Raw genomic sequence first — 25,182 nt, 5'->3', positions numbered from 1 at the left:
TCTACAGTACCATGCCATCCAAGTGATGTTTCAATCTTGTGTCCCTTCAACTTTTTTGCAGACGTACCCGACACTCTTCTTGAAAGCAGACAGCCCTTCAACAAGCCGATTTCCTGACAATTCGAGCCTCCTGAGAGGACACTCATGCAGGGCCGAGGGGCTATTTACTCCTCCTCAGAGGACTCCTCCTCGTCGGCCTCCTCGAGCCACTTGAGGAATGGCTCGGCAGCCTTGCGGATCTTCCTCGAGGTGGAGAGGTCCACGTACTTCTTGCTGGCCTTGGAGCCCCACTTGGTCACCACCTCCTCGCTGACGAGGTCATGGTGATAGTAGAGCTGCAGGATCTTGACAATCTGCTGGTACATGTCGGCGTTGTCCGCGGCGAGGCCGCCGATGAGGCGCTCGGTACCTCCAAGCAGGGCCTTCTCGTGGCGCTCGGAAGAGATGATCTAGGGCGGCGTTAGTCTACGCTACCATCTTCAACAACAAACGGAGGAAATATCATACCTGCTTAAGCATGCTGGCGCGCTTCGGGATCTGGGCACAGATGTTCTTGTCAAACAGCGTCTGGGCGAGCACGAGAACCGTGCGGTGCTTGCCCTCGATCTCGAGCTCCTTGGCCTTGAGGTAGACGTTGATGGAGTCGACCTTGTCAATGCCGCCCTTCTCCTCGGCCTCCTGCTGGATCCAGTTGCCAAGCTCATCGTAGACGGTGTTGCCGCCACCCTCGCCGTCCTCATCATCGTCATCGTTGAGGCTGAGCTTCTGCTTGAACTCACCAGGAAGCTGGGCCTGACGGGCCTTGACGGCCTCCTCGCTCATGTCAACGGCCCACTCGTCGTCCTTGACCTCAATGTCCGCCTCAGGGGCTGCGGCTGCAACCTTCTGGAACTCATCGTCGCTGCCAGGGGCGTCACCGTTCTCCTCGGCCTCGTTGGAGCCATGCTCGGAGCCGTCTTCGCCACCGCTGCCATTGCCGTTCTCCTTGGCGCCGTTGCCATTCTGCTGCTTGGCTCTCTTGGCGGCGCGACGCTCAGCCTTGTTCTTGCCCTTCTTGGTGGCTTGGTTCTTGAGGATGTAGCCGCTGAGCTTGAGGCGAAGATCGACCTCGGTGCGCTGGCCGCAGGCCTTGCAGTCAAGGAGAATGCGGTCATTGCCGATGATGTGGACATCGGTCTCAGGGTTCTTGCACTTCTTGCAGAGCACGAACTTGTTGATGAAGCCGTCGAGATGGTCCTGGAGCTTGCTGGCCTCGTGAGCGCCGTTGATGATCCAACGGTCGTCCTTGGGCTGGTCGTTGGTCATGGCACCCAACTCGAAGCCGAAGTACTTGTTGATGTAGGAGGGCGGGCGTGCCAAGGAGGCGGCAACGCTGGGCAGGTTGACGACGACGGTTTTGATGCCGTTACCCTTGCCCTCAATCTTGGTCTGGAGACGCTCCATCTTGTAGCGATAGAAGTTGTCGCTGACATCGCGACGGACGTTGATGAGGGACATATTGGCGGTTTAACGAGGTGTTTGGCCTTGGAATGGCTGGCGTTGAAGAGGTTTGTCGAGGCAGGTCGAGGCTAGTACGAGCGACGAGGCGAATGCGTCATGAAGCGGGCCGCGAGGCAGAATGTGCTGGCGGGCGTGTCGAGCGAGGACGAGAGTATCAGATCTCAAGGAGAGGTATCGTTGGCATGGGGCGAGCCGGAAGAGGTCTTGTGATGCAGTAGAGCAGGCATGAACTCTTTGTTTCGCAAGTATTCAGCCGTCGGAACTGAAGTAGGGGCTACACGGTTTTCGCGGTATGCGAAATAACTGCAGCTTGAGGGGGCGTGAGTACACGTTGAGTCGATCGTGCTGATACATAAACAGCAATGGGCGCCGAGGGAATCTAAGTGTTTGGTTTCTTCCTGGGAAGCAAGAGACGAGGACGCGGCACTCTGGGGGAGTCGTTTTCAGCGGCGTCGGGTCGGGTCGATGGGACGGGACGGGATGTGCGAGGACGTGCTTTGTGCGGGCGCGGGAAGCGGGGAGTGCGCTCTGCGACTTTGGAGGAGTCAGCAGGCCGAAGGCGGTTTGATTTGCGGCGGTGCGGGTGCAACTAGATGCCCTAGTAGTCGTGGTATGCGCGGTTGACCGAGCAGTCGGATGGTGCAAAGAGAAGGGGAGATGTTTGCTTGGACGAAAAGTGGGAGCGGGAGGAGGCAGCGAGAAGAAAGTGGAGCGCGAGAGAAGGCGACAGACAATTCCTTCCAAGAGGCGACGTGTGGTGTGGCAGAGATTTTGGCCGGTGCCCGAGTGTCTGGAAGGAGCCTGGAGGGGTCCGACTGAGGGAGAGAGAGCCCTGGAGGCGCGGGGGGGGCGAGGGCAGGTACGTACCGCCCTGGACGGTTTGCCCACCCACCTAGATGCCCGGGCACCGGACGGGACTCGGACCCAGCCAGCCAGCCAGCCATTCACCATTGAAAGCTGGACGGAAGCCTCACGTCGGGTAAAATGTACCTGCAACGCTGTGTACTGCGCTCGGTGTACATTCACGTTGACACGTCTCAACTGTCTCCGCCAGTCCCTTCCATGAGGTTGAGGTGGACAATCCTCCGGGCGAGCCGTCTCGGACCAAGGGCCGGCCACTGAAACCCGCGCCTGGGCCCCCTGGAGTGGCTCGCCCTGTCCACGGGTACCACCTGCGCCCGCCGCAGCACCCGTCCCTGCCGCCCGGACTTGCGGCCAAAGACCGAGGGATGAGGCCTGACGAGAAGTGCCTGGAGGCTGGTGAGGTGCGGTTGCACAAATGGAAGCCCACTCACCCACCACGCAGTGCCTTTTGCCACAAACTGTACCCGACTCGCGCGAACACGTTCGACGTATACTATTGTACAATTTACTCGTTTGCGCACAAACCCGTGCCCTCGTCAGGGCCCTTCTTGTGACTCTGGCTTGTTCATTCGTGTCTCGGGCCAATCGTGGCCACCAACCTTTTTTTTTATTTCTGGCCGTCACAAGTCCAAATATGCAGCGTGCCTCTTAGCAGCCCTTGTCGTCGACGTCACGGGATCGGCAGCCACAAAGGCTTTCCTCAACCCCAAGCCTGTCTGGGCCCAAGCCTGTCTGGGCGTTTTCGGTGTTAACGTCCACAGTCCGAGGGGTTGCACAATGCAGTCAAATGTCGAGTCACGCCACGATTGACGGTTGCTGTTACACAGCATGCGCCGTCAATGCTTGTTTCGGTTTCGGCATCGGCTTGTGAATCCCGCGCGATATTTACAGAGCACGAAGTGGTCTTGCATTGCAATCGAGAGCTGCCCTAAGCGCTTCGTCTGGACGCACATATGTCGCACAAAGCATATGTATAAAAAGTCGGACCCCCCGGTGCACACGCCTGCCTCACAATTTCTCCATCGGGGCATCCACAAGCGGGTGGAATTGGAGCAGGCACCGTTGCGCCATGGGTCGCGTTGAGATGAGCTGGTCCGACATGGCCATGGCTTCCTGCGTCATGGAGGCGTCTGGCGTCGTGCTGAACTGCGAGTACACGTCTCGAAGCAGTGTCTTCATCTCGGCCAGGGCAAGGCTGCACGTCCATCGTTAGCATATATAGCTCTTGCATCGGTCGGCGTACGCCACTTACTGCTTTCCGACACAGCCCCGTCCGCCGTTGGAAAACGCAAAGAGCAGCCGGCGCCGGTCGGTGTCGCCTTCGGGCGCCAGCCACCGGTCCGGGTCGAACTTGTCTGGCTCCGGAAACACATCCTCGTTGATGCGGTGCACCGAATAGGCCTGGCAGCTCACTATGGTGCCTTCGGGCAACCACACGCCATCCACCATTCGCCCGCCCTGCGGCACCAGGCGCGGCAGCGACATGGGAATCGCGGGAAAGCATCGCAGTGCCTCGTTTAGGACCGCGTCGAGGAACGGCAGCTGATCGATACTTGCTTCGGGCTTGCTTCGTAGCTCCTCGGTCAGGCGCCGCTGATAGGAAAGGGAACGCGGCTGCGACAGTTCCCACAGGAGGAAGCACAGGCTGTCGCCCGTCGTGTCAATACCGGCAACCATGTGGTCCAGACATTCCGCTGCCATATCAATGGCATCAAGCTCGCCCGACTTCTCCTCCAGCCGGCTCATGAGAGTGAAGCTGGCGGCATCGGTGCGCTTGCTCGTCTCTAGCACGTAGTTATCGGCCAAGGGCACCTCTCTGGGCTTGACAAATAGAGAGAGAACCCCTGCGAAAAGCCGGTGCAAGGTCGGGTTGTAGTGCGAAATGAGGCGATCTGAGTTTCGTAGGGTTGGCCCCCTGTTAGCAATGCCATGCAACATATCGAAGGCACGCCGCACATCGACCGGGGGTCCTCACTCTGCAGGCTGTCGTCAGCGGCGACCTGGTGCATCATGGCTTCATCCTCCTTCTTTCCGAGGCAGTCCGAGCCATTCGGATGGAACAGATGGTGCGTGATGCAATCGCATGCATATGCGTGCAGGGCTGCGTGCATGGGTTAGCCAGTATCAATTACGCTGGGAAGAGGCTCCTGTGGAACCAAACGAACCCATCTGCCAGGTTATTGTCAGCCTTCCAATGCCGTCGACTTGCATTCAGCCTCCTGCAAAACCTACAAAGATCTCCGACGTCTTCTTGCCCGACGTCGACGCGCAACGGCGCACAAACGCGCGGGAGCGCTCCTGGATACCCTGCATGGGCAAGCTCCGCATGACATTGGTGTTGGCATATCGGTCGGCAAGGATCCTCTTGCGCTTGGCGTGCTGCTGCGCGTGAGCGACGCTCCTATCTCGTTTGGCCGGCACACACTCACATCTGCCTTGTTCAGCGTCGTGAACATGGTCCTCCTCCCGTATATGCGGAACAGGTTGTAGAAATCAGACTTGTCGTAGCCGCTCCCGCCTGAGCAGTAGATCTCCTTGAGGGCAGGCCAGGACGTGAAGGACACCTCATTGGGCGACACGCGGACGACAGGGCCGTACTTTTGATGCAGTTCATGGACATACATAGTCCTGCCTGCGTTGAGTTCCTTCCATTTGAGGACCAAGGTCGTGAAAAGAGAGACAGTCGGTCCCGGCACCTTGCGTAGCGGTGAGCTGAGGCAGCGCACGAGATGCACGACCATCAGCAGCACGGCTGCCACACCGAGGTAAAATGGGGAGAGGAGAGCCATTGTACTTCGTCTCGCAGGCGGATGGGACCATACGTAGCTACATCCAGTCAACGCAGGTGGCTTCCGGACTCGCGCGGCTATGCAGCGGTGATTAGGCTGGTTTGTCGAGCAGATGCTGTCGTGAGACGAGACAATGGCTTTTTAAGGTTGTGCTGTTATCTTTCGTGAATCAGTGCCGGACTATCGGCGGTGACGGTTCGGGGTCCTCCGCAGCAAAACGCCCCGCGGCACCCGCGATCACCCCGCAAAACAGTTAGCCGTATCGGGCAGTAACACGGAGGCGGACCCGCCGGTATCGCTGTCGGGTTCCAAAGCCGCGCGCCCAGCATCGAGCGCCGTGCTCGCTAGGCATTTAGAGGTCAAGTCGGCCTGCGCTGGGTCGTGGTTCATGTGCTCTATTCGACAGAGGTAGCCACGCCGTCCTCCACCCTGCCGTATTTCTCACTTGTGTTGCCATTAGGGTTTTCATTGATTGACGTGGCCAACATTGCATCTCGCGGCCGTCGCATAGAGACAATACTCTGAGGGTCATCCGAATGACGTGACCACGCTCATTACGCGACGGTAAAGCTCCGCAAACAGACCAGCATGTCGTCAAAGTCCGCGGCACGTGAGGCAAACAAAATTGGGCCGCAATGTGGTCGTCAAGAAGAACGGGACGCTCCAGGGTAGCCTACCGATTCTCGCGGAAATGGGTGGCCTGCGATTCGTTCCTCACCAGCAGGTGGAGTGGACAATCGCGTGGGCACTAACAGCGTTGAAGACGCAGGAATCTGACAGAGATTTGTCTTGACTCGGTGATTCAACCCCTGCTTTATCGCCGATGTGCGACCTGAGGAGAAGAGAACGTGGTGCCGTCGACGGTTCAGCTCGAGAAGGTGGACATCACACGCTTTGTGGCCATCATGTGGGATGGTTTGCAAATATCGCCGTCAAGCGAAACAAGCGGCAACTCTCACGCCCGAAGACATGGGACGTTGAAAATTCCCGACTGCCAACAATGGCCGAAAATTTTGTGTCCCAGTTCAAAGACCCGCATACTCGTACGCTCCCTCAACGGGTCGGGTCATCTTGGTCTCGTGCCGGAGTGTGCGGAGCGTCAGGGACTCAGTCCTTGTGCGGATCACCGCGTTGACACGTTGCTTGGCAGCTTGGTGGATTCCATCGAAAGGCTACTGGAGCCGAAATTGCTCCACGGAGTGACGGTTTTGAAGGCCTTTTCGGGGAGTCTGCAATGCATCCGCTGCTCGGGAGGGATGGATATGGCGTGCTGATGCCCGCGTTTCGGCCGGGGACGGAGCAAGGAAATAGATCTACGGCTGCAGCGCTGCAACGCTCATTGGCACCGGAAGAAGCGCGGTGACATGGCTGGAGACGGAGCTGCATGGAAATCCATGTCCCGAGATACGTGCGTTGAGGAAGGGCAGACGGAGGCAGGGCGATAAATATAGCAGTGGGACCGCCGAGGGAAGCCCAAGCGTTGCTGACGACGGGGGAGCTTCCACGACCTTGCCTCTCTGGGCCATGACATCGGCCGAGTCTGTGTTCCAAGCATGTTAGTGTGAGGTAGGACTGGCCGTGGGCAGCTCTCGAGTGTTCGCATGCGGGCCGGGTTGGGCAGGGGAAGCGGCTGAGATTCCAGGCACTTGTCTTGTATTCCATGCCGTGCGTTAAGTCGGGTGCACTGCCCAGTGCCCACCGCCCTACTAGGTAAGGTAGTAAGTGTCTCCCGCTGTGCTTGTCCTCCACTGCCTGACGAAGTAACAATTTTCGTGCCTGAGGGGTGGAACACGTAGTACGAAGTACGAAGTGCAACTGGAGAATAGGAGATTCCCCTGGAGCAGCGGTTGCTGCCTCCTGCCATCCACGGACCGCGACTCGAGGCAGCCGGCCAATGGCCCCGCCGTCTTTGACGGGGCGGAGTGTGATCGCTGGATGTCGTCCTTTTCAGCTCTGCTGGGCCGGATAATAGCTGCTCATGCTGATGCCGCCACGCGCCACGCGTGATTAACGCCGGCGAGAGACTGGGCTGGTCCCCATGACGCCAATCGGCGCCGACGCGCGAATCCATCCGCCTCCTGCTGCTGCTGCTGCTGCTGCTGCTGCTGGTCGACTCGAAGCCCATCCCATCTCTTTGCATCGTCCCTCCCCCCCCCGTTGCCCCTCTCTCCACCGGCAACCCGTTGACTCGCCACGTTCGTCCCAAAATAGACGGCTTGGCTTGCTTTGGCTTGCTGCTCATCTCCCGCAGCTCCCCAGCATCCCAGCTCGCAGCTCGCAGCTCGCGGCAGCAGCTGGACCACCGCCCCCCCCCTTTCGTCAGTTGGAGCTCCAGCGGCCATCCCAAGCACCCCGTCAGCACCAGCATCCAAACCATCCGATCAGGCCCGCCTCCGCCCCGTCGCGCCCCTCAGCGAGCCTGCTACCTTTCCCTCCTGGGCATTGGGCCGGGTCCATCGTCATTCACCACGCCCGCAGCTGGCGGCTCTCCGTGCGGCGCTCTCTTGGCCCTGCACATCGAAGAGGGGTTTGGCGGGAGCCGCGCGTGGTCCCTCCTGGTTGTTCCCCAAAAAAAGGAGAGCCATTTCGACTCGCAGACCTGTCATCATAGCAACGCTGCCAGCATCATCCAGCGTCAGCCATCGTCGTCAAAGCACCGCTCCCGCATCGTCGCCGCCGCTCCTCCTCCGTCTCTCATCCGCTCTAGCCGCCCCTCTCCGTCCCCCGGACCCCTTCCTTGCTGCTGTCTGCCCGTCCGTCCGCTCTCTCCCCGTCTCGTCGCCGGCCTCTGCTGTTGCGCCGTCGCGACTCGCGACGCCCACTCACACCTCTCACACACGGGCGTTCACACACCTCTCCACCCCCCCAGTCCGCGCTCCCTTCCCGTGGCCCCTTCCCCCTTCTTCCCCCCTCCGGGACGGCGACAGCATCGTCAAGGATGCCGAGCTTTGGTCGCTTGAGCAAGCACAGCAACCGTTCGCAGCACGCATTAGCCGAGCAACCGCTGCCCGCTGCCTCGCCCGTCTCTGGCCCCGGGTCAGGCTCTGCCTCTGCCGCTGCTTTGGGCTCGGGCCCAGGCGCAGCAGCCACGGTCCCTGCGCCTGCCGCCAGCACTGCAAGTCATAATAATAGCAGCACCGCCGCCGGTGCAGGTGCAGCGCCAGGCCAGGCCGACTCGCCAGTCGACGCAACCCCCCAATCAGCCTTGTCTTCCACCACGGGCCTCAGCTCCAACGAGCACTTTGTTGACGCCCAGCAACACCAACTTTCACAGCAGCAGCAACACCCAACCGCCTCGTCGTTGTCGTCGTCGTCGCAGCCGCAGCCGCAGCCGCAGCACCCTCATTTTTACGGCCAGCAGTCGGCCGGCGTGAGGCTCCCGCCGCTGCAGACCTCGTCCGACGTCGCTCTCGGCGGCTCGCCCGTCTTTGATGCTCGTCACCAGCACCCTGCGACGCCCATCGACTTTGCCGACGCCGCTGCAGTCAGCCGCTCCCAGAGCCAACGCTTCGACCCGTCGGTCCACCACCTAACTCAGCAGCACCAGCAGCAGCACCCCCAGGTCTACGGCATCGCCTCCGGCTCCATTGACGACCTGCCGGGCACGGCGAGCTACCAGCCGTCGCCAATTGCAACAAACGCTCCTGAGAAGCGGTCCACCCGCAAGCTGTTCAAGGGCATCTTTGGCTCGGGCCGGAGCTCTCACGACCCCGCGCCTCAGCAGCAGCACGGCCACGCCCACCAGGTCTCCTACGACAACACCGCAGGGCTCGCACGAAGGCCGTCGAAGAGGGTGAGCAATCCTCCCATCAAGACTGGAAGCCTGCCGCCGGCCACGCAGCAGCAGCAGCCACCGTCTGGCTCTGATCGCGACTGGTACCAGGGCCCGCCCAGCCAACAGCCCTCACCACTGCACGACCTGGGCGAGGTGGACGAGTACCCGTATTCTGCGCAAGAGTCTAACGCCCACATCCCTCCACAGGACTCGAGACTTGTTTACCCGAGCACAACCATCCGTCAAGTGTCGCGCGAGCATCTCGACACGTCGCCCTACGACGAGGAGCTGTATCAGGCGCCGGACCACCTGCCCCACCAGCTGCAACAGCACCATCAGCAGCTCCAGCACCAGCCGCAGCCGCTGCAACGTCAGGGAACACTGCACGGTCAGGACCAACAGATCCTTTACGAGCCCCAGCAGCAGCAATCGCAGCAGCAACAACAACCACCACCACCACAGCAGCAGACCGCGACCTACGACCTTCAGCCACCGCCGAGCCACCAGCAACAACAGTTTCATCACGGGGGCAATTCGCCGCAGGCTCCTTATCAGCCCGGCCAGGAGCCGCGTATCGTAACCAGTCACTTTGGCTTGCAGCAAAATCCCGAAACCATCTCCCAGCTTTCGCACGAGTCACCGGTTACCGACCCTGACCAAAGATCTGCCACTCAGCAGCAGTCGGCGCAGAGCTCTCCCGCCGTGCACTACGCTTCTGCCCAAGATTTAGACCCGTCCCTGTCGACCCCGAAATTGCCTCCCATCCAGGTGACCAACAACCAGGGTCAGACCCAGCAGCAATCCGCAATGGCTCCCCCCGGAGGAGCCTCGGCCCCGAGCCGACGCCTGGACAACGACAAGGCTCTGCGTGGACAAGTCGAACCGCCGCCCGGCCCGCCGCCCGGGTATCGCCAAGGCGGCGTGCCCATGAATTCCATGAGCCCTCTTCCGCCCCCACACGGCCAGGGTGGCCCCCAAAACCCCGCCTACCGAAGCGACAGGGCATCGCAGTATGAAGGGTCAGGTGTCGTCGAACAAGGCCGGAACAGCCCGCAGCCGTCAAACCCCGACCGCGATGTTGACCCAGACAAGCAGTTCAAGGATCTCCGTGAGTCCCACCCTTCTCATTGCATCAGTGCCACCCGCCTCATAGCAAGTAACTGACCTGGAAATAGTCACCAAGTACAAGAATGTCAAGCGACTCTACTTTGACGGCAAGTCGCAAATAGAGCAGCTCACGAGCCAGGTGGAGACGCTTCAGAACGCCGTCGCGAATCAACGCATGTCGGCGTCACGTACTGCGTGGGACGACAACGAATATACAACTCGATTCAACCGCCTCAATGGCGCCATCAACAACCTGGCGTTCAACATCCGTAAGGACTGGCGCAGCCTGCCGCAATGGCTCGAGGGCTACGTGAGCGCCGATGCGCTTAAGACGGGCAAGCAGGAGATGACTGCGGTCGGTCGGGCCATTGTCTCGCGGTGGCTCGTGGAGGAGATATTCAACAAGTGCTTCCACCCGGCGCTCGACCCACAGCTCAGCTCCCAGCTCAAGGAGATCGAGCTCAGTATTCGCGGCAACGCCTACACCATGCACAGCCAAGAAGAGTTCGACGCTCTCACGACCAAGGTGGTCAACTGGAGGATGGCCACGTTGGATGGGCTGCAGAAGAAGTTCAACTCGACGACGACGGACAATAGAACGATGTTTACCAGCAAAGCGACGTCAGACTTGACTACACACCTTTATCAGCATCTGACCAGTCCGCCACCTGCCGGGGTTGAAGGCAGTACGTCGATGATTGCGGAGCTGGCAGTGGCGATCGCGTCGAATCTACCGCTAGAGAGCCGCGACGTGGCCATCATGTACCCTCTACCCGGGGAGACGGTGCAACCGCACCTGATGGAGGTTGAGAAAACGGGCCTGCCGGCTCTTGAGAACCAGAAGTCCGAGGTAGATGCAGGCGGGGACGACGACGACGACGAGCCGGACAAGGACAAGGACAAGAATGGCCGGGTGCGAGGTGACAAGGCCAAGGCCGGTATGTTGACAAGCGGGTCCATGAACGCTCTCGAGGCGGGCCGGAAAGGCAGTAACGCATCGTTTGCGGAGCGTATGAGTACTGACAGGGACACTCGTGCAGGACTTCCCAACGACGCTGGCAAGGTGCGGCTCGCGGGGTTTGTTGCGTTGGAGGTCAGGGGGCGCCAGGTGCTGATCAAGGCGCCGGTGTGGACGGTCTGAGGTACTACACCCGAGCGGAGCGCCGAGTCCAGGAGTCAGCAGCGACTGCTGACAGTGACGGTTGAAGGTGGACAAGGAAGTGTGCATTTTCGAGCTGGCGAGATGTCATGATGATAAGAGGGTCGAGGCGATACCAGGGATTCAAGTGGGTGGACGTGGTTGGCCTGGAGTTGGCCATGGGATTGCATCATGACGGCTGGGATGATGGCGGTTCGGAGCGACGCGGTGCCTCGCACTGCGGTACGGTATAGGCAAGATTCCTGTTACCAAAGAGATGCATGTCTGATAGCTGAGCGCTTTCAATGGACGAACGTGCGCGAGCCGTTGTTGAAATGGGCGCGGCGACATGAGGGCTCGGTCGACATGTAGACTGTGGGGAACAAGACACGCAAAACTCAATTCGACCCGCGGCAGGGAGCACGAGATGCCGTGACGACACTGACGAACAAAAGCAACCATTCTTGATGGCATTGCAGGACCCTGTGCCTGTGTGACTGTTCCCTAGCCTCCAGCCGCTCCACAATGCATGCCGTTTTGGGGCAATCTGGCACTGCACGAGGATGAGCAGCGCGGGCAAGACTCGAAAAGACTCATACTTTGTCTAGCCAGTGGCAACGGGCCAAAACTGGGGTCATGGTCATGGTGCGCGCGCTGAGTCACACATCTGACGCCGCGCAGCTGCCCGTCCCTGCAGGCGTTGGTGCGGCTTCCCATCGGCGTATCAGGTTCCTCGCTCTGCGCGGGACGACCGCCAAAGAGACCCGGGGAGAGGCGCAGGGCATCTCGGCCAGCTGCAAAATTTCCAATCCGGGTGGAGATGTGACTCGGCTTCTCCCAAGGCGTTCCTGGAAAGAGGCCATGGTTGTGGTTGTGGACGGAAGCGGCTCCAGCGCGGCGCGGGAAACCTTACCTCTGACCAAGCAAGATAGCTCCCCCCACTCCTGCAACGGACTGCGGCCCAAGCTGCCCGCCTACCACAGTGCTGTCCAGCGCTGGGCTGCAGCACCGAGTACTCGCCACGGCACCCTGGGGCGGCCAGTACCTACTTCCAACCACACCTTGGCGGCCTTAGTACATAAGGCGAGGTCGAACCCGCGCCCACCACAGCCGAATAATCCACTCCTCTCGCTCAAGAGAAAAATCAGCTTGCGTCAGAGCATCCCGCGACCTCAACACCTTCCTCACCTCCTCCACCGACCCCCCGCCACCTCCTCACCCACCGAATCAAACTTGCCATCAATCCGCCCGATTTCAAAACCACATCATGGCTGTACGCGCGCAATTTGAGAACTCCAACGAGTATGTCAGCACCCTTCCTCGACAGACCCGGGCCCGGCGACGACCCCGCCCCCGCCATTCGAGCCTGTGCCGACGGGCTGGCTGTCCGCACCACTTGAGTCCTGCGTCGAAGAAGCTGACATGACATCGCAGGGTTGGAGTTTTCTCGACTCTCACAAACTCATATGCCTTGGTGGCTCTCGGTGCCAGCGAGAACTTCTACAGGTCAGTTCGCCCGCCCTGGTGTCGCCCATTGCGACCCGGGAGCCTATGCCTTTGACCCTGGCGATGGACATGAAGCTGACAAAACGGCGCAGTGTTTTCGAGGCTGAGCTCCAAGACATGGTGCCTACGGTGCGGACAACCATCGCTGGCACGCGCATCATCGGCCGCCTGACCGCCGGCAACCGCAAGGGCCTCTTGGTGCCCACGTCGACGACTGACCAGGAGCTGCAACATCTGCGCAACTCGCTGCCCGACTCGGTGCGCATCCAGCGCATCGAGGAGCGCCTCTCGGCCCTGGGCAATGTCATCGCCACCAATGACCACATCGCCCTCATTCACCCCGATCTGGAGCGCGAGACGGAGGAGATCATCGCCGACGTGCTCGGCGTCGAGGTCTTCCGTCAGACCGTCGCCGACAACGTCCTCGTCGGCAGCTACATGAGCCTGTCCAACCAGGGCGGCCTCGTGCACCCCAAGACGAGCATCCAGGACCAGGACGAGCTGTCCAGCTTGCTCCAGGTGCCTCTCGTCGCCGGCAGCGTCAACCGCGGCAGCAATGTCGTCGGCGCCGGCATGGTGGTCAACGATTGGCTCGCCGTCACCGGGCTCGACACCACGGCCACGGAGCTGAGCGTCATCGAGAGCGTCTTCCGACTCGGCGAGGGCGCCGGCCCCAGCAACATCAACACGAGCATGAAGGACACCATGGTGGAGAGCTTCTACTGAGCGAAACGTGTTTTTGTCTCTCTCCACTGGCTGGCTGCTTTTTCTTGGGTTCACGGTTGATTTACGCATGGGGCCCGGTGTTGGGAACGGTCTTTTTGACAACGATTTTATTGCGCTACAGCCTCCCCGGCTCCATCCGATTTCTGCTTACCCGCTGTCGGGATGGTAGGATGCACTTTATGCTACGCGAGATAAGAGCGTAGAGGAGGACGACTCGGGAGAGGGACCTGCACATTCAGGGGCATCCGGTCACGGACCGGGTGAATCATGTGCGGCGCCCGCTATTTCTGCATGGGCGGCGTTTGACTGATACGGCGGCTTATTAGACGTCACTGCCTTGCTTGCTTGACCTTTTCGGCCAAGGCAAGGGCTCGCCAAGACTTAGTACCTCTTCTGTTGTATTGCTGTCAATACCCTGGGGAATATTATGGAATACGAGTGCCAAACGCAAAACTTGAATCTTGATCTCAATCCGAGTGATTTCGGGAAATAAAGTCGATAAAGATGCACTGCCGCAAAGCTGCCGGGCCAGCGACGGGATTGTTCGTATGGAGTTTGGTGGAGGGGCTGCCCCTCCGGCCCCTCCATTTGCGATGGCCACCGCCTGCCGTTCCTGAGACCCTTGGCGGCAAAATCAAGACGCTGGTGCTGCACGACAATCGTCCGCAGGCTCTCTGAACGAATTGCAACACAGCACTCTCTCGCAAAGAACGCGCAAGCGTGAAGGTATACATGACAATGGACGGCGCGGAGAGTCAGCCGGCTCACCTGGAGCCCTCTGAGCTGGGCACCAAAGAATAGTGAGCCTACCACCCCGGTTGCCCTCCATCCTCGCGCGAGCGAGCGAGAGTTTCCCCCAAGCTCCCCATACGTCCATTGCTCGTGATGAAGTGCCATACAGCCTGCAAACGATGTCGGGACTTTTGAGCTAACCGGCTCTTTGCCTGACTGCACAGCTGGAACAAGCTCTACACGAACGAGCTGTCCAACCACGCCGCCGACCCGTCCGACATTGGCACCGTCTGGTTCGACGACTCGGACGCCGAGGCCAAGATGGTGGAGTTCCTGGCCGATCTCGAGCAGGAGCAGGAACAGCAGCAGCAGGAGTCGTCACAGTCGCCGGTATTGGCAAAGGGCACGTCCTCGCTGCTCGACCTCGGCTGCGGCAACGGCTCCCTGCTCTTTGCGCTGCGCGACGACGGCTGGTCCGCCCGCGCGCTAGGCGTCGACTACAGCCCTCAGAGCGTCGCGCTGGCCAGGCAGGTCGCTGCGTCGCGGGCCGAGGAGCACAAGGAAGAAGAAGACGACGACGAAACACCCGCCGTCGAGTTCTCCGAGTGGGACATCATCGCCGGCGAGTCTTCCACCGTCCTCAACGGCGCCCAGTCGTCGGGCTGGGACGTCGTCCTCGACAAGGGCACCTTCGACGCCATATCCCTCTCCGACGCGCGCGACCAGGCCAGCGGCCGCCGCCTCTGCGAGTGCTACCGCGAGCGCGTGCTGCGGCTGGTGCGCCCTGGCGGTATCTTCCTCGTTACTAGCTGCAACTGGACCGAAGAGGAGCTCCGGGCGTGGTTTGTGCCGCCAAGCGGGGCGGCGGCGGCGGCGGCGACGACGACGACGTCGGCACCAGCAGAGGAGGCCGAGATCGGGAAGTTCGAGGTCGCTGGACGTGTGCAATATCGAACGTTTAGCTTCGGCGGCGTCAAAGGGCAGACCATCAGCACGCTGTGTTTCAGGAGGATATGAAGTGGCGTGCAAAGGGACAACAGCAACAAGATAGAGTCGGAACAGTTTCTAAACACGCCGTACGGCACCATGATACCCCCTCACCAGCGAAGCGTGGACTGCCACTGGGATGCCTGACTCTCCACCTTTCACTTGATCTGTCCCTCGAACGAGCGGTGCTCACGCTTTGAATACTCGTATGAATCTAGCCGACATGAATTTAAACAGACATGCCCCTACACTGCTGTTGTTCAACTCCAAACCGCTTTGCCATCAAGCCCAAAGAAGGGAAACGAAGTAACAAGGGCGTTTCTTGTCCCTTTTTGTTTACTCTAGTCATGGCAATAATCGATTGCTTCATTACGTCTCTTCTGTTTTCGCCGTTCCTCTATGGTGATGTACTCATAGGCTCACCCCCCGAGGCACCCGTCGCCTCGACCGCTGCGGTCGTGGCGAAGTAACGCACATCTACGTCGTCGTCCTTCTGCAGCTTGGTGAGGTTCGGCAGGATCCGCTGCTGAATAAGCTCATTGCCGCGAGGAGACGGCGTGATCTCGGCGCCCTCCTTCTCCAGCGAGTACAGGGTGCCTTCTTCCGGCAGGCGACGCAGAGCGCTAATCAGAACAGAATACGTCTTGGCCACGTTGAACCGGATGTTGGGGATGTCGTCGTCGACCATCTTGTCAAGCATGGGCAGGATCGACTTGGCAATCACATCGAGACTGACCACGGTGGCCAGCGTCTGTATCGAACTGTCAGCAACTTCGCATGGTAGGCTCCAGCCGGGGATGACTTACGGAAATGGCGAAGCAGGTGGTCATCCTGTACAGGTAGTTGGGATGGCTGCCCATGCCCATGACCTTGGGGATGATCTGCTCGCTTGCCCACTCCACACCAAACACCTCGGTTAGCTTCTTCAGGTTGTGTGTCGCAGCCTCTCGGATAGAGAAGACTGTGTCACCCAGCCAGCCCATGCACAAGTTGCTCAGCTTCTCGTCGAAGAACTTGACGCCCAACTGGCTGGCCAAGAGGGGAATGTACTCGATGATAGCCAGTCGAACACGCCACTGCTTGTCCTCTGCCAATTGCACGATAGCGGGTAGCAGGGATTGCGAAAGGTGGTCAATACCAATAACTATGCTCTGTTAGCCAAATTCCCGGACGCTCCGGGTGCATGCCTTGCCTTGATTGACGAGCTCAAGCTTCGAGATTATGTGGAGCCTAACCTCCGGAAACTCGTCTTTAAGCATTTGCACGAACATGGGGAGCAGATGGTCGATAGTCCTAAGAGACCTTCGGTTAGCCAGACACAACCTCCAACATGATAAGTAGACCGGGACCTACTCTTGTTTGCCCAAGATGGGAGCCAGCCCACTGATTTGGGTTCCCAGTGCTGCACGCACGTGCTGGGAGGTGTCGGACACAAGATCCTCGATGCTGCCCATGATGTCGTTCAGGAGCGTGTTCCTGTCCACGAGAGCGCAGAACCCGGGAATCTGCCCAGCAATGGCCGTCCGCACCTCGGCCTCGTTGTCCTTCAGGAGCTTGACAAACGCGGGCACCAGGTCTCTGGACACAACCTCCTCGTCGACCGCCTTGGCAATCTGTGTGCGCGACTTTAGTACGGGTAAATACTCGGCACGAAGGCGGGAAAGGGACGCACCTTTTCAAACCTGTCGGCAATCATGTACCGGACCCTCCAACTCTTGTCCTCTATCAGGTTGCGCAGTGACGTCAGCAGGACGCCGTGGCTGGATTGTTGCTCCTTGGGCACGACTTCCGCAATGGAGATGAGGATCTCGACGGTGAGTAACCGGACACTATCCTGGTCATCCTGAACGAGGTGTTGGAAGAGGGGTATCATTTCGTCGATGACAATGGCGGCAGGCATCTCCTTGACAAACTTTGCCATGTTGGTGGCGGCCTGGCGACGGACCATGGGGGTCTCGTCATGCACCAGGAGCCCAAACTGTTGGCGAAGCTGCTCCTGAACAGGCGGAGAGACCTTCTTGTAGGGGGTGGTGTAGAGGCCACATCCGGACACCTTGGACGTGAACCAGTCGGCTTTGGAGAGTCGGATCGTGAGAGGGATGAAGTACTCCTCGACCTGCTGAGAGGAGAGGCTTTCGCAGATCTTGTTGAGCGACTCGACGGCCTGTTATATGTCAACAAGACTGCTCCTGCGGTTTCCCTTGTTTCGATGGCCGTAGACAAGATCGTGTGCTTACCTTGTCCCGCACCACGGGTTCCTCGATGGCAGCCAGGTTCTCCAGGGGCGACAGCAGGACATGGCCCCATTGAGATCCTCCGACGTACTCGATGAAACTTCCGAGCTCCTCGCTCAGGGCAACCAGGACCTCGTCCTCATCCTCAACCGACTCTGTGGATGACGTTAATGAGGTTTCGTCGGAGATAAGAAGGGCACACTGACCATCCAGGAACGGGATGAGCTCTTCCCTCGTGCGCTCGGCACCGAGGGCGAGAGCAATGGTCGAAAGGCGGTGAATGGCGTTCAGGCGGAGGATAACATCGTCGTGCTGGACAAGATAGGGTCAGCTTGGGGATTCAAATGCCAGAATGGACAGTCCAGGGCGCAGAAAAGGCGTACCTTGAGCTCGTCGATGAGGACGGCGATGGGGTAGAGCTCATCGTTGGTGTTGGGCGCGTCAGCCATGATGAGCGTCGTGGAGACAGCGCGTCGATCGTTGTTGCGATGCTAGATGCGGCGACGGGTCGGAAACGGGCGGGCAAAGGAGATGGACGAGGTGAGACTCGAAGTGCAGCGGCGGGCGGGTGGCGGATCGCGTGGTGGTTGGTGATGCAATTGTTGCTGTTGCGCAGAGCGAGCCCCGACTCAACGCGAACTTGGCTGCCAGGAGCGACGAGATCCGGCGAGCAGCCAATGTGAGGGGTTATTTGGACGCGAGACGCGGCGCAGGGGTGTCGAAGCGCGATGTCGGGCGGGCGACAAGCTGAGGCTGATGATGGTCGTGTGGAGGAGAGAATGGAGAGGGAGGGACGAGGCTCAGGCTGGAAGAAGCTTTGACAGCACGAGCGGGCCAGTTGCGAGCAAGGCGGGTTTGTTTGCTGGCAAGGGGTCAGCCAGAGCAGAACAGCAGCCCGCAGACGCACCGCACCGGACCTGCTGGGCGGAGTGCAGCCCAGCCCTGGCGGGCACCTGGCGTGGCGGGCGGGCAGCTCGCAAAGGCTGTGGCCAGGTGCCCAGGTGGTGGGGTGGGGCAACAGCCCAGCACGGGGCGGGCAGGAGATGACCTAGGGGGAATGCGCTGTAAACAACCTGACGACGCTAGACAAGCTGCCGTTCCAGCGTCCAGCGGTTGGGCGAGGGACGGTATTATCTGCCTCACTGGTGGACGGCACACGAGCACGGACGGCGAAGACAGTGACTGGGACTCTGCCTACGATAAACAGATTCGGATCGTGGGAACAGGCTCCTCCGCGAATCTTCAATTTGGATGCTAAACATCAAAAAGCGAGACCCCCGCGGTCTCTGGCAATCGCCAACCACAGTTGACATCACCTCGTCTCCGCCAGCACGCAGCCCCTCCTTGGGCGTACCTTGGTACCTCATGATGCACCTCACGCAGCGCTAGAAGCGGTACCTTAGCACTGCGCTTAGTGCCCACTTCGGCCACCTGACCACTACCCGGCCTCTGAGGAGGGGAGCTGGAGCAATGGATGTTCCGATCTCGTCCACCCCGCCATGGAAACCCGTCGCCGATTCAGGGCCCGGCGTTAGCGGGGTACAAGGCCTTCCACTGCGGCCCCATCCAAGCCCAAGTCGCCGCCAATCTCTCACCACCCCCCAAGACGGCGAAGCTGGGTCGTTCTGTTGCTGGACAAAAATTCCCTGTGACTCAAGACCACATCCCACCAAGCCCACCGCCGCCGGTCGCAACCGAGTCCTCCACGTTTGGACCAACAATAATCACATAGGAGAGGCATTGAGCGCACAATCTCACCATGCCGACCATCTCCGTCGACAAGTACAAGCTGTACGAGGCCCTTGGCCAGAAGTGAGTGCCCGACTCTGCCCCTCCTCTTGGGCTGCGCGCAGCCTTGCGATCCCCAGCAGCTTGTGTTGCCCTACGGCAGTGGACCATGCTAACTTGCGCCGCCGCAGGTTCACCAAGGCCGAGTTCGAGGACCTCTGCTTCGACTATGGGATCGAGCTTGACGAGGACACCGAAGACGATGAGCGGCCCATCGTCAATGGAGTCCAAGAACCCCCGCAGCTCAAGATCGAAATCCCCGCCAACCGATATGACATGCTCTGCTTCGAGGGCATCGCCCTCAACCTCAACATCTTCCGCGGCCGCATCGCCCCTCCCAACTTCCGGGTAGTCGAGCCCAAGAACGAGCAGCAGCAGGTCATCAAGGTCCTGCCGGACACCACCAAGGTCCGCCCTTACGTCGCCGGTGCCGTCCTTCGCAACATCAAGTTCACCCAGGACCGCTACGACTCCTTCATTGCCCTGCAAGACAAGCTGCACCAAAACTTGGCTCGCAACCGAACGCTCGTCTCGATGGGAACACATGATCTGGACACTGTGCAGGGTCCTTTCACCTACGAGGCGCTGCCACCTAAGGATATCGAGTTCACCCCTCTCAACCAGACCAAGAAGATGAACGCGGAGGAGCTTATGACCTTCTACGAGAACGACAAGCATCTTGGCCGCTTCCTTCACATCATCCGCGACGCGCCGGTGTATCCCGTGATCTACGATGCGAACCGCGTCGTGTGCTCGCTTCCTCCCATCATCAACGGGGAGCACTCCAAGATCACGTTGAACACGACAAATGTCTTCATTGAGATCACCGCTACCGATCTCACGAAGCTCCAAATTGTCACCGACATGCTCGTCACAATGTTCTCCATGTACTGCGCCGAACCCTTCACCGTCGAGCCGGTTAAGATTGTCTCGGAGCACAACGACCTGACGAGGGTGACGCCGACCCTCAAGCCTCGGGTCACGCACGCCGAAGTGGACTACTTGAACAGCTGCACCGGGTTGAACGAAACGCCAGAGTCTCTATGTAAGCTGCTCACCAAGATGGCGTACTCCTCTCGCCCCTCAGACCGAGATGCCAACCTCCTCGAGATCGCCATCCCCCCCACCCGAGCCGACATTCTGCACCAGTGCGATATTATGGAGGATCTCGCTGTATGCTATGGCTTTAACAAACTGCCGCGGACTGCGCCTACGCGGAGTGCGACCGTCGGTGCCCCTTTGATGGTCAACAAGCTCAGCGATATCGTGCGTGTGGAGGCTGCTATGGCGGGGTGGAGCGAAGTCATGCCCCTTATTCTGTGCAGTCACGACGAGAACTTCGCGTGGCTGAACCGCAAGGATGACGGGAATACTGTTGTCCGTCTGGCAAACCCCAAGACCCTGGAGTACCAGGTCGTAAGGACGTCGCTGCTACCGGGTCTGCTCAAGACCATTCGCGAGAACAAGGGCCACAGCGTCCCAATCAAGATCTTCGAGGTTGCCGATGTCGCCTTCAAGGACGAGAGCGAGGAGCGCAAGGCTCGCAACGAGAGGCACTTCGCCGCTGCGTGGTGCGGCAAGTCCAGTGGCTTCGAGGTTGTCCATGGCCTCCTTGACCGTGTCCTGTTGATGCTGCGGACTGCCTTCCTGACCCACGAAGAGGGCCTGACCTGCGGCAAGAGCGTCGACTTTGAGGTGAAGCAAAACCCCAGCAAGCCCGACGGTTATTGGATTGAAGAGCTCAACGAGGACACCTTCTTCCCTGGCCACGCCGCGGGCGTGTACCTCCGCCTTGGAGGCAAGGAAGCCCGCATCGGCGAGTTTGGCATCCTCCACCCCACTGTCCTGGAGAAGTTTGACTTGAGGTGAGTCCATGTCTGATGTTAAAGTGCACACGGCTACTAACCAAGTCGACTACAGATACCCTGTCAGCACCCTAGAGATCAACCTCGAGGTCTTCTTATGAGAGCCGTTTTCGGTGAAGACTGAGATGAGAGCGCCAATGTAGGCTACTAGACAAGACATCTGCGAGATAGATCATACAGTCTGCATGTCAAGGCCATCTGTACCTGTGCTTCTTTTGACATGGTGGACCACGGCGTGTGTTCTGCCTTGTATGCCAATACACGTACCGGTAGTCCACGCTAAGTCCTGACCATGAAGTCCTGCCAACGAATCATTACTCGGGGCATGCAGGATCACGCAATTCATCGGGATCAGATGAAAGCGTATCAGTTGTAGTATTACAAGCCCAGAGCCAACATCAAGTCTATGCCAGAGAACGCTATGAGGGTATCCCCCAGCCAAGGACGTTTCAATCGTGGATCTACCCACTTGGTTTCGTGCGCTGCAGCCAGATCTTGTGTATCGTGATCGGAGTTCTGTGTCTGTGAACGACACGCGATGAAATTGCGTTCAGGAAACGAGCAAACGCTGGAGTCTAAAACGCTTCAAGTGCTCATACCGTGTATTCCAGTTGTTCATTCAGTGGGCGACCTCACACGTGGGTGTGACGCCGCATTGGATCCCTCCTTGCTGTTCTGGGCTTGATGGACAAATGCCCAGCCGCAACTGACACCCTCCGACGAGCCGCGCCCGCAATCCTCGCAGTCTGGCTCGGTACATTTCCCTTCAATGAGGCCCAACAAGCTGTAGTCGGGTGTCTCACAACGATAGTAGGTCGTGTCCTGCGTTTCTATGATTTCGTATGGGCCGGGCTCATCCCACTCTGCAAACATGACCTCCTACGCCATCTCTCGCAGCTCCTGGTCGGTTTGGCGAGACGTTTCGGTCGCCGCTTCGCTATTTTGCCCAACACTGGAGAGCATGCCTCTGCCCAAGTTCAAGCCAGAGATGCCTTCGCGAATGGAGGAGAAGGCGCTTGGACCCTCGGCGGAAGCGCTTCGGCGGAGCGTCGATTGCTGGGTGCCAGGTGTAAGGGTTTCATGGGCTGTCTCCACGGCGGCGAGAACGGACTGGCTGGAACCTAAGCCGGGGGGCTTAGGTGAAGCAGCAGCCGACCTGGATAGTGGACCAGGGCTGCCCTGATGAAGGCTAGATACTGCAGCTTGCCTGTCGTTTTCTGCCAACGCCGCAGCGTTGAGGGCGCCGTTCATTTCTTCATCAGTTCGCCCAAAGAGCTGATACCACCACCTTATCTCCTTGAGATTGGGAAGAAGGATGCGCTCCTGGCCGCGTTCCCTGTCGTTGATAGTGGGATCGTAGTCGGGGTTTGTGAACTCGGCCTTCCTGCAAAGGAAGTAGTCCCACACCGACGATGTCCGCTGGCTCACTCTGGCGTCCTTCCTCTGCTTCTCAGAATTGTACAGGAAAGTTCCGTACTGGCACGAGTAGAGGTGGTATAGCAGACGCCGTAGGAACCTCTCATTGAACTCGAAGCGGTTGGGATTCTGTCGCACCAGCTGGTACGTGCAGTCCAGAAACTGGTGGAAAACGGGGCTGACCATTTTGGGAGTGGTTGCTTCGTCGTCGACGACTTTCCCCGATGCCGTTTCGCTAATTGCATCAAGGTCGGCATCGTCCTTGTTCGGGTTGAAGAACCTCTTCGCACCACTCAGCACGTTCTGGAAGGCGTCGTTGCGGCCATCATTCTCCCCTGGTTGGATTTTAGACCCTGCGAATGCGTCCTTCTGGACAGTGAACCAGTCCTCGTGGTTGAGGTGGCCGGATCGTAGCCGGAACATGTGCCCAAATGACAGCCAATCCTTTTCAACAAGGACGATGAAACCTTCGAGGGTCCGGTAATAAGGATCCAGCATTATTTGGGCAAGTGCGCTCAGTTGGCTTGTTCGATCCCAGCCGTCGGAGCAGTGGATGAGCACATGAGAGTGTCTGATGCCAATCCTACGGGCAATAATAGCCGAGCCGTCGAGAACGCTGTGAACATGCCGCAGCCAACCGCTCTGGTGCAGCAAATCGCGGCTGGGCGGCAGAGGCGAGACGTCGGCGTCCTTCAAGGCCTCGACGACCTTGCCCAACGAGCTCCGCATGACGTGGATGTTTTCGATACTAAGAAAAGACTTTGTTGCAAACGGATACTTGTCCATGTTTTCAGAGCCCATGCCCTGAACCTGGTTGACCATGGCATTTATGGTTGGCCGGGCGTCGACGATCATGTTGGTCTGTTGGCGCCCGTACACAACCTGCTCGCCCGTCTTTTCATCGTATATGGCTGCCGACTTCGAAATGAGTTCGTCCTCATATCGCTCTGTATCTGACAGCTCGGACTCCAACATAGAGCCTCCATTAGATATGTCGAGCTGGCTTGATGGGGGTGTAGGCTCTTCCGAGCCTCCCGGGACCCAGGCCGAGAAGGAGGCTGCAACGAGCTTTTCGTCTTGGACGTTAGTCTTCCTGGTGATGCCAGCGAGCGGCTGCGAGCTCCGAGTGATTGTGCAGTTGTTAATGGGGTGGATGTAGGACAGCACAGGCACGCGGTTTCGTGATCGGAATTCCCTCGCGTATTTGAGGACATTATCCGAGATCTTTGACGGCACGACGAGGAATGCCGGGTAGGTGTCGCAGAAGGCGTAGTCCTTGTTGATGTGCGTGATCCTCCAGCCCCGGTCGGCAAGTTTCTCGCTGATGCCCTGCCGCCGGAACTCCGCTTTGGGGTCGTATATTTCCCAACCATTCACCTCCCGCTCGTTCTTAAGGGGCTTGTGACTGAACGCAAAGAGCTTCTCTACAGTTCCCAACTTGCACGTACGCCCCCGGATGAAGTCGTAGGCCTCGCGAGCCGCCTCATTCTCGGTAAAGTTGAATGTAACGAATGTGAAATCGCGGCAGCGGAGGCGGACAGAGGGTGCCTGTCGCGAGGTAGGAGGAGTCGGCCGCAGTGCGCAGTAGCAGAGCATCGGGTATGTGAGCCATCGCTCCCTCGTCTTGGGTGGGGTTGAAGCTGTGTCGTTCGCCGGCGGGCCGACGGGCGCGCAAAAGACCATGTGGAAGTCGGTCAAGCGCAGAGTGCCCTTGGTGGCCTGGCCGCCGTAGATGCCTTGCACATTGTGGATAACCTGGACTGTGTCAGGCGCCTTGTTCCGCGCAGCTGCTTCGGACAAGGAGTTGAGGAAGCGGCGGACGTACCTTGCGAGCCTCCATCCCGGGCAGTAGCTCAGCGGCACCGTTCTATGAGGACGCGACCGAGTGACGAAGCCGAGCCGGGCAGCCGGCCGTTGACTGCCCTCTTGCAGCTATACACCGTCCAGCGACGCTCTCTGGGCTGGGGACCGCCGTATCCGGGGAGGGGTGATGCGAGCCGAGTGTACGCACGAAGTCGCAAGGAGCGCTGGCCAGTCAGTTGCCGTTGGTGGGGTGGCGGCGACGGGATAGGCGATCAGAACTAGACCTCCGACATGGCTCGGTGAGGCCGCCAAAGGATACTGTAACACGGATGGTGCGGTAGCCGCTGATGCAGCGGGTTAGAGAGATGCTCGCTTACACGGACTGCAGCGGTGGAGCTGGTCGTTGAAGTTGGCAGAGTTGGATCCGGGGATGGCAGATCACAAGCCAGGCTCCACGTTACCACTGAGGTGAGATGCACGGCTGGCTAGGTGCAAAGGGAAGGTGGGGTGGCTTCGGGTGGGCGACGACGACGGGATGGTGCACGGGCTGGATAGAGGCTCTCGGGCAGGACCAGCTGCAGCGTTTAAGCGCTGGAGTGACGCGAGTGCCCTGAGACCAGAAGCCCGGAGGGAGGTGGTGACGTTGTCAGGCGCGGCCTCGGCGTGTCGCCCGTCACTGGCCAGCTGGTGTTGGGTCTGCCCCGCAGGCGAACACCAGGATCAGGTCGTTTCCAGGTTCCCAGCCAGCCATCCTGCGTATCCGCAGCCCCGGTCGGTTTGCGCTCGGCCGCCGCCGAAACAGATTCTCCGAGGCTCACCCTGTCGCGAGGCGGTGCCCCACCCCGTGCTGGCCCAGAGAAAAATTCGGGCTGTGCGCACCGTGACTTGCAGCCACCCAAGCGCCTCCCACCGCCCCCCCACTCGGTCGGCTGCTCGATTAGGGCTCAACCCA

General features: G+C 59.5%; 8 protein-coding genes across 8 annotated transcripts; 4 read left to right on the top strand and 4 right to left on the bottom strand.

The window, feature by feature from the left end:
* Positions 1 to 164: 164 nt before the first annotated feature.
* On the bottom strand, positions 165 to 1,497 carry PLICBS_000730 (uncharacterized protein; the record flags this gene model as incomplete). Its single annotated transcript, XM_018318238.1, has 2 exons — positions 165 to 449; positions 508 to 1,497. 2 exons carry the CDS (start codon positions 1,495 to 1,497, stop codon positions 165 to 167), a joined length of 1,275 nt encoding a protein of 424 aa, XP_018183763.1.
* Positions 1,498 to 3,372: 1,875 nt separating this feature from the next.
* On the bottom strand, positions 3,373 to 5,153 carry PLICBS_000729 (uncharacterized protein; the record flags this gene model as incomplete). Its single annotated transcript, XM_018318240.2, has 6 exons — positions 3,373 to 3,559; positions 3,617 to 4,256; positions 4,340 to 4,465; positions 4,521 to 4,533; positions 4,597 to 4,743; positions 4,794 to 5,153. The coding sequence occupies 6 exons, from the start codon at positions 5,151 to 5,153 to the stop codon at positions 3,373 to 3,375; spliced, it is 1,473 nt and encodes a 490-aa protein (XP_018183765.1).
* A 2,938-nt stretch (positions 5,154 to 8,091) lies between these two features.
* Positions 8,092 to 11,176, top strand: PLICBS_000728 (uncharacterized protein; the record flags this gene model as incomplete). The annotated part of the gene is made up of 2 exons (XM_065599657.1): positions 8,092 to 10,036; positions 10,104 to 11,176. 2 exons carry the CDS (start codon positions 8,092 to 8,094, stop codon positions 11,174 to 11,176), a joined length of 3,018 nt encoding a protein of 1,005 aa, XP_065455729.1.
* Positions 11,177 to 12,440: 1,264 nt separating this feature from the next.
* Positions 12,441 to 13,405, top strand: PLICBS_000727 (eukaryotic translation initiation factor 6; the record flags this gene model as incomplete). Its single annotated transcript, XM_018318242.2, has 3 exons — positions 12,441 to 12,475; positions 12,608 to 12,679; positions 12,772 to 13,405. The coding sequence occupies 3 exons, from the start codon at positions 12,441 to 12,443 to the stop codon at positions 13,403 to 13,405; spliced, it is 741 nt and encodes a 246-aa protein (XP_018183767.1).
* A 738-nt stretch (positions 13,406 to 14,143) lies between these two features.
* Positions 14,144 to 15,154, top strand: PLICBS_000726 (uncharacterized protein; the record flags this gene model as incomplete). The annotated part of the gene is made up of 2 exons (XM_018318243.2): positions 14,144 to 14,205; positions 14,362 to 15,154. The coding sequence occupies 2 exons, from the start codon at positions 14,144 to 14,146 to the stop codon at positions 15,152 to 15,154; spliced, it is 855 nt and encodes a 284-aa protein (XP_018183768.2).
* Positions 15,155 to 15,521: 367 nt separating this feature from the next.
* On the bottom strand, positions 15,522 to 17,807 carry PLICBS_000725 (uncharacterized protein; the record flags this gene model as incomplete). The annotated part of the gene is made up of 8 exons (XM_018318244.2): positions 15,522 to 15,875; positions 15,931 to 16,275; positions 16,360 to 16,417; positions 16,478 to 16,737; positions 16,797 to 17,288; positions 17,362 to 17,513; positions 17,565 to 17,670; positions 17,742 to 17,807. The coding sequence occupies 8 exons, from the start codon at positions 17,805 to 17,807 to the stop codon at positions 15,522 to 15,524; spliced, it is 1,833 nt and encodes a 610-aa protein (XP_018183769.1).
* Positions 17,808 to 19,117: 1,310 nt separating this feature from the next.
* Positions 19,118 to 21,112, top strand: PLICBS_000724 (phenylalanine--tRNA ligase subunit beta; the record flags this gene model as incomplete). Its single annotated transcript, XM_018318245.2, has 3 exons — positions 19,118 to 19,170; positions 19,278 to 21,011; positions 21,067 to 21,112. 3 exons carry the CDS (start codon positions 19,118 to 19,120, stop codon positions 21,110 to 21,112), a joined length of 1,833 nt encoding a protein of 610 aa, XP_018183770.1.
* Positions 21,113 to 21,890: 778 nt separating this feature from the next.
* On the bottom strand, positions 21,891 to 24,267 carry PLICBS_000723 (uncharacterized protein; the record flags this gene model as incomplete). Its single annotated transcript, XM_018318246.2, has 2 exons — positions 21,891 to 24,182; positions 24,253 to 24,267. The coding sequence occupies 2 exons, from the start codon at positions 24,265 to 24,267 to the stop codon at positions 21,891 to 21,893; spliced, it is 2,307 nt and encodes a 768-aa protein (XP_018183771.2).
* Positions 24,268 to 25,182: the final 915 nt, after the last annotated feature.

Source organism: Purpureocillium lilacinum (assembly GCF_023168085.1).
Source record: "Purpureocillium lilacinum CBS 284.36 DNA, scaffold_1, whole genome shotgun sequence".
Taxonomy (NCBI): Eukaryota; Fungi; Ascomycota; class Sordariomycetes; order Hypocreales; family Ophiocordycipitaceae; genus Purpureocillium; species Purpureocillium lilacinum.
This window is presented reverse-complemented; position numbering and strand designations above follow the sequence as displayed.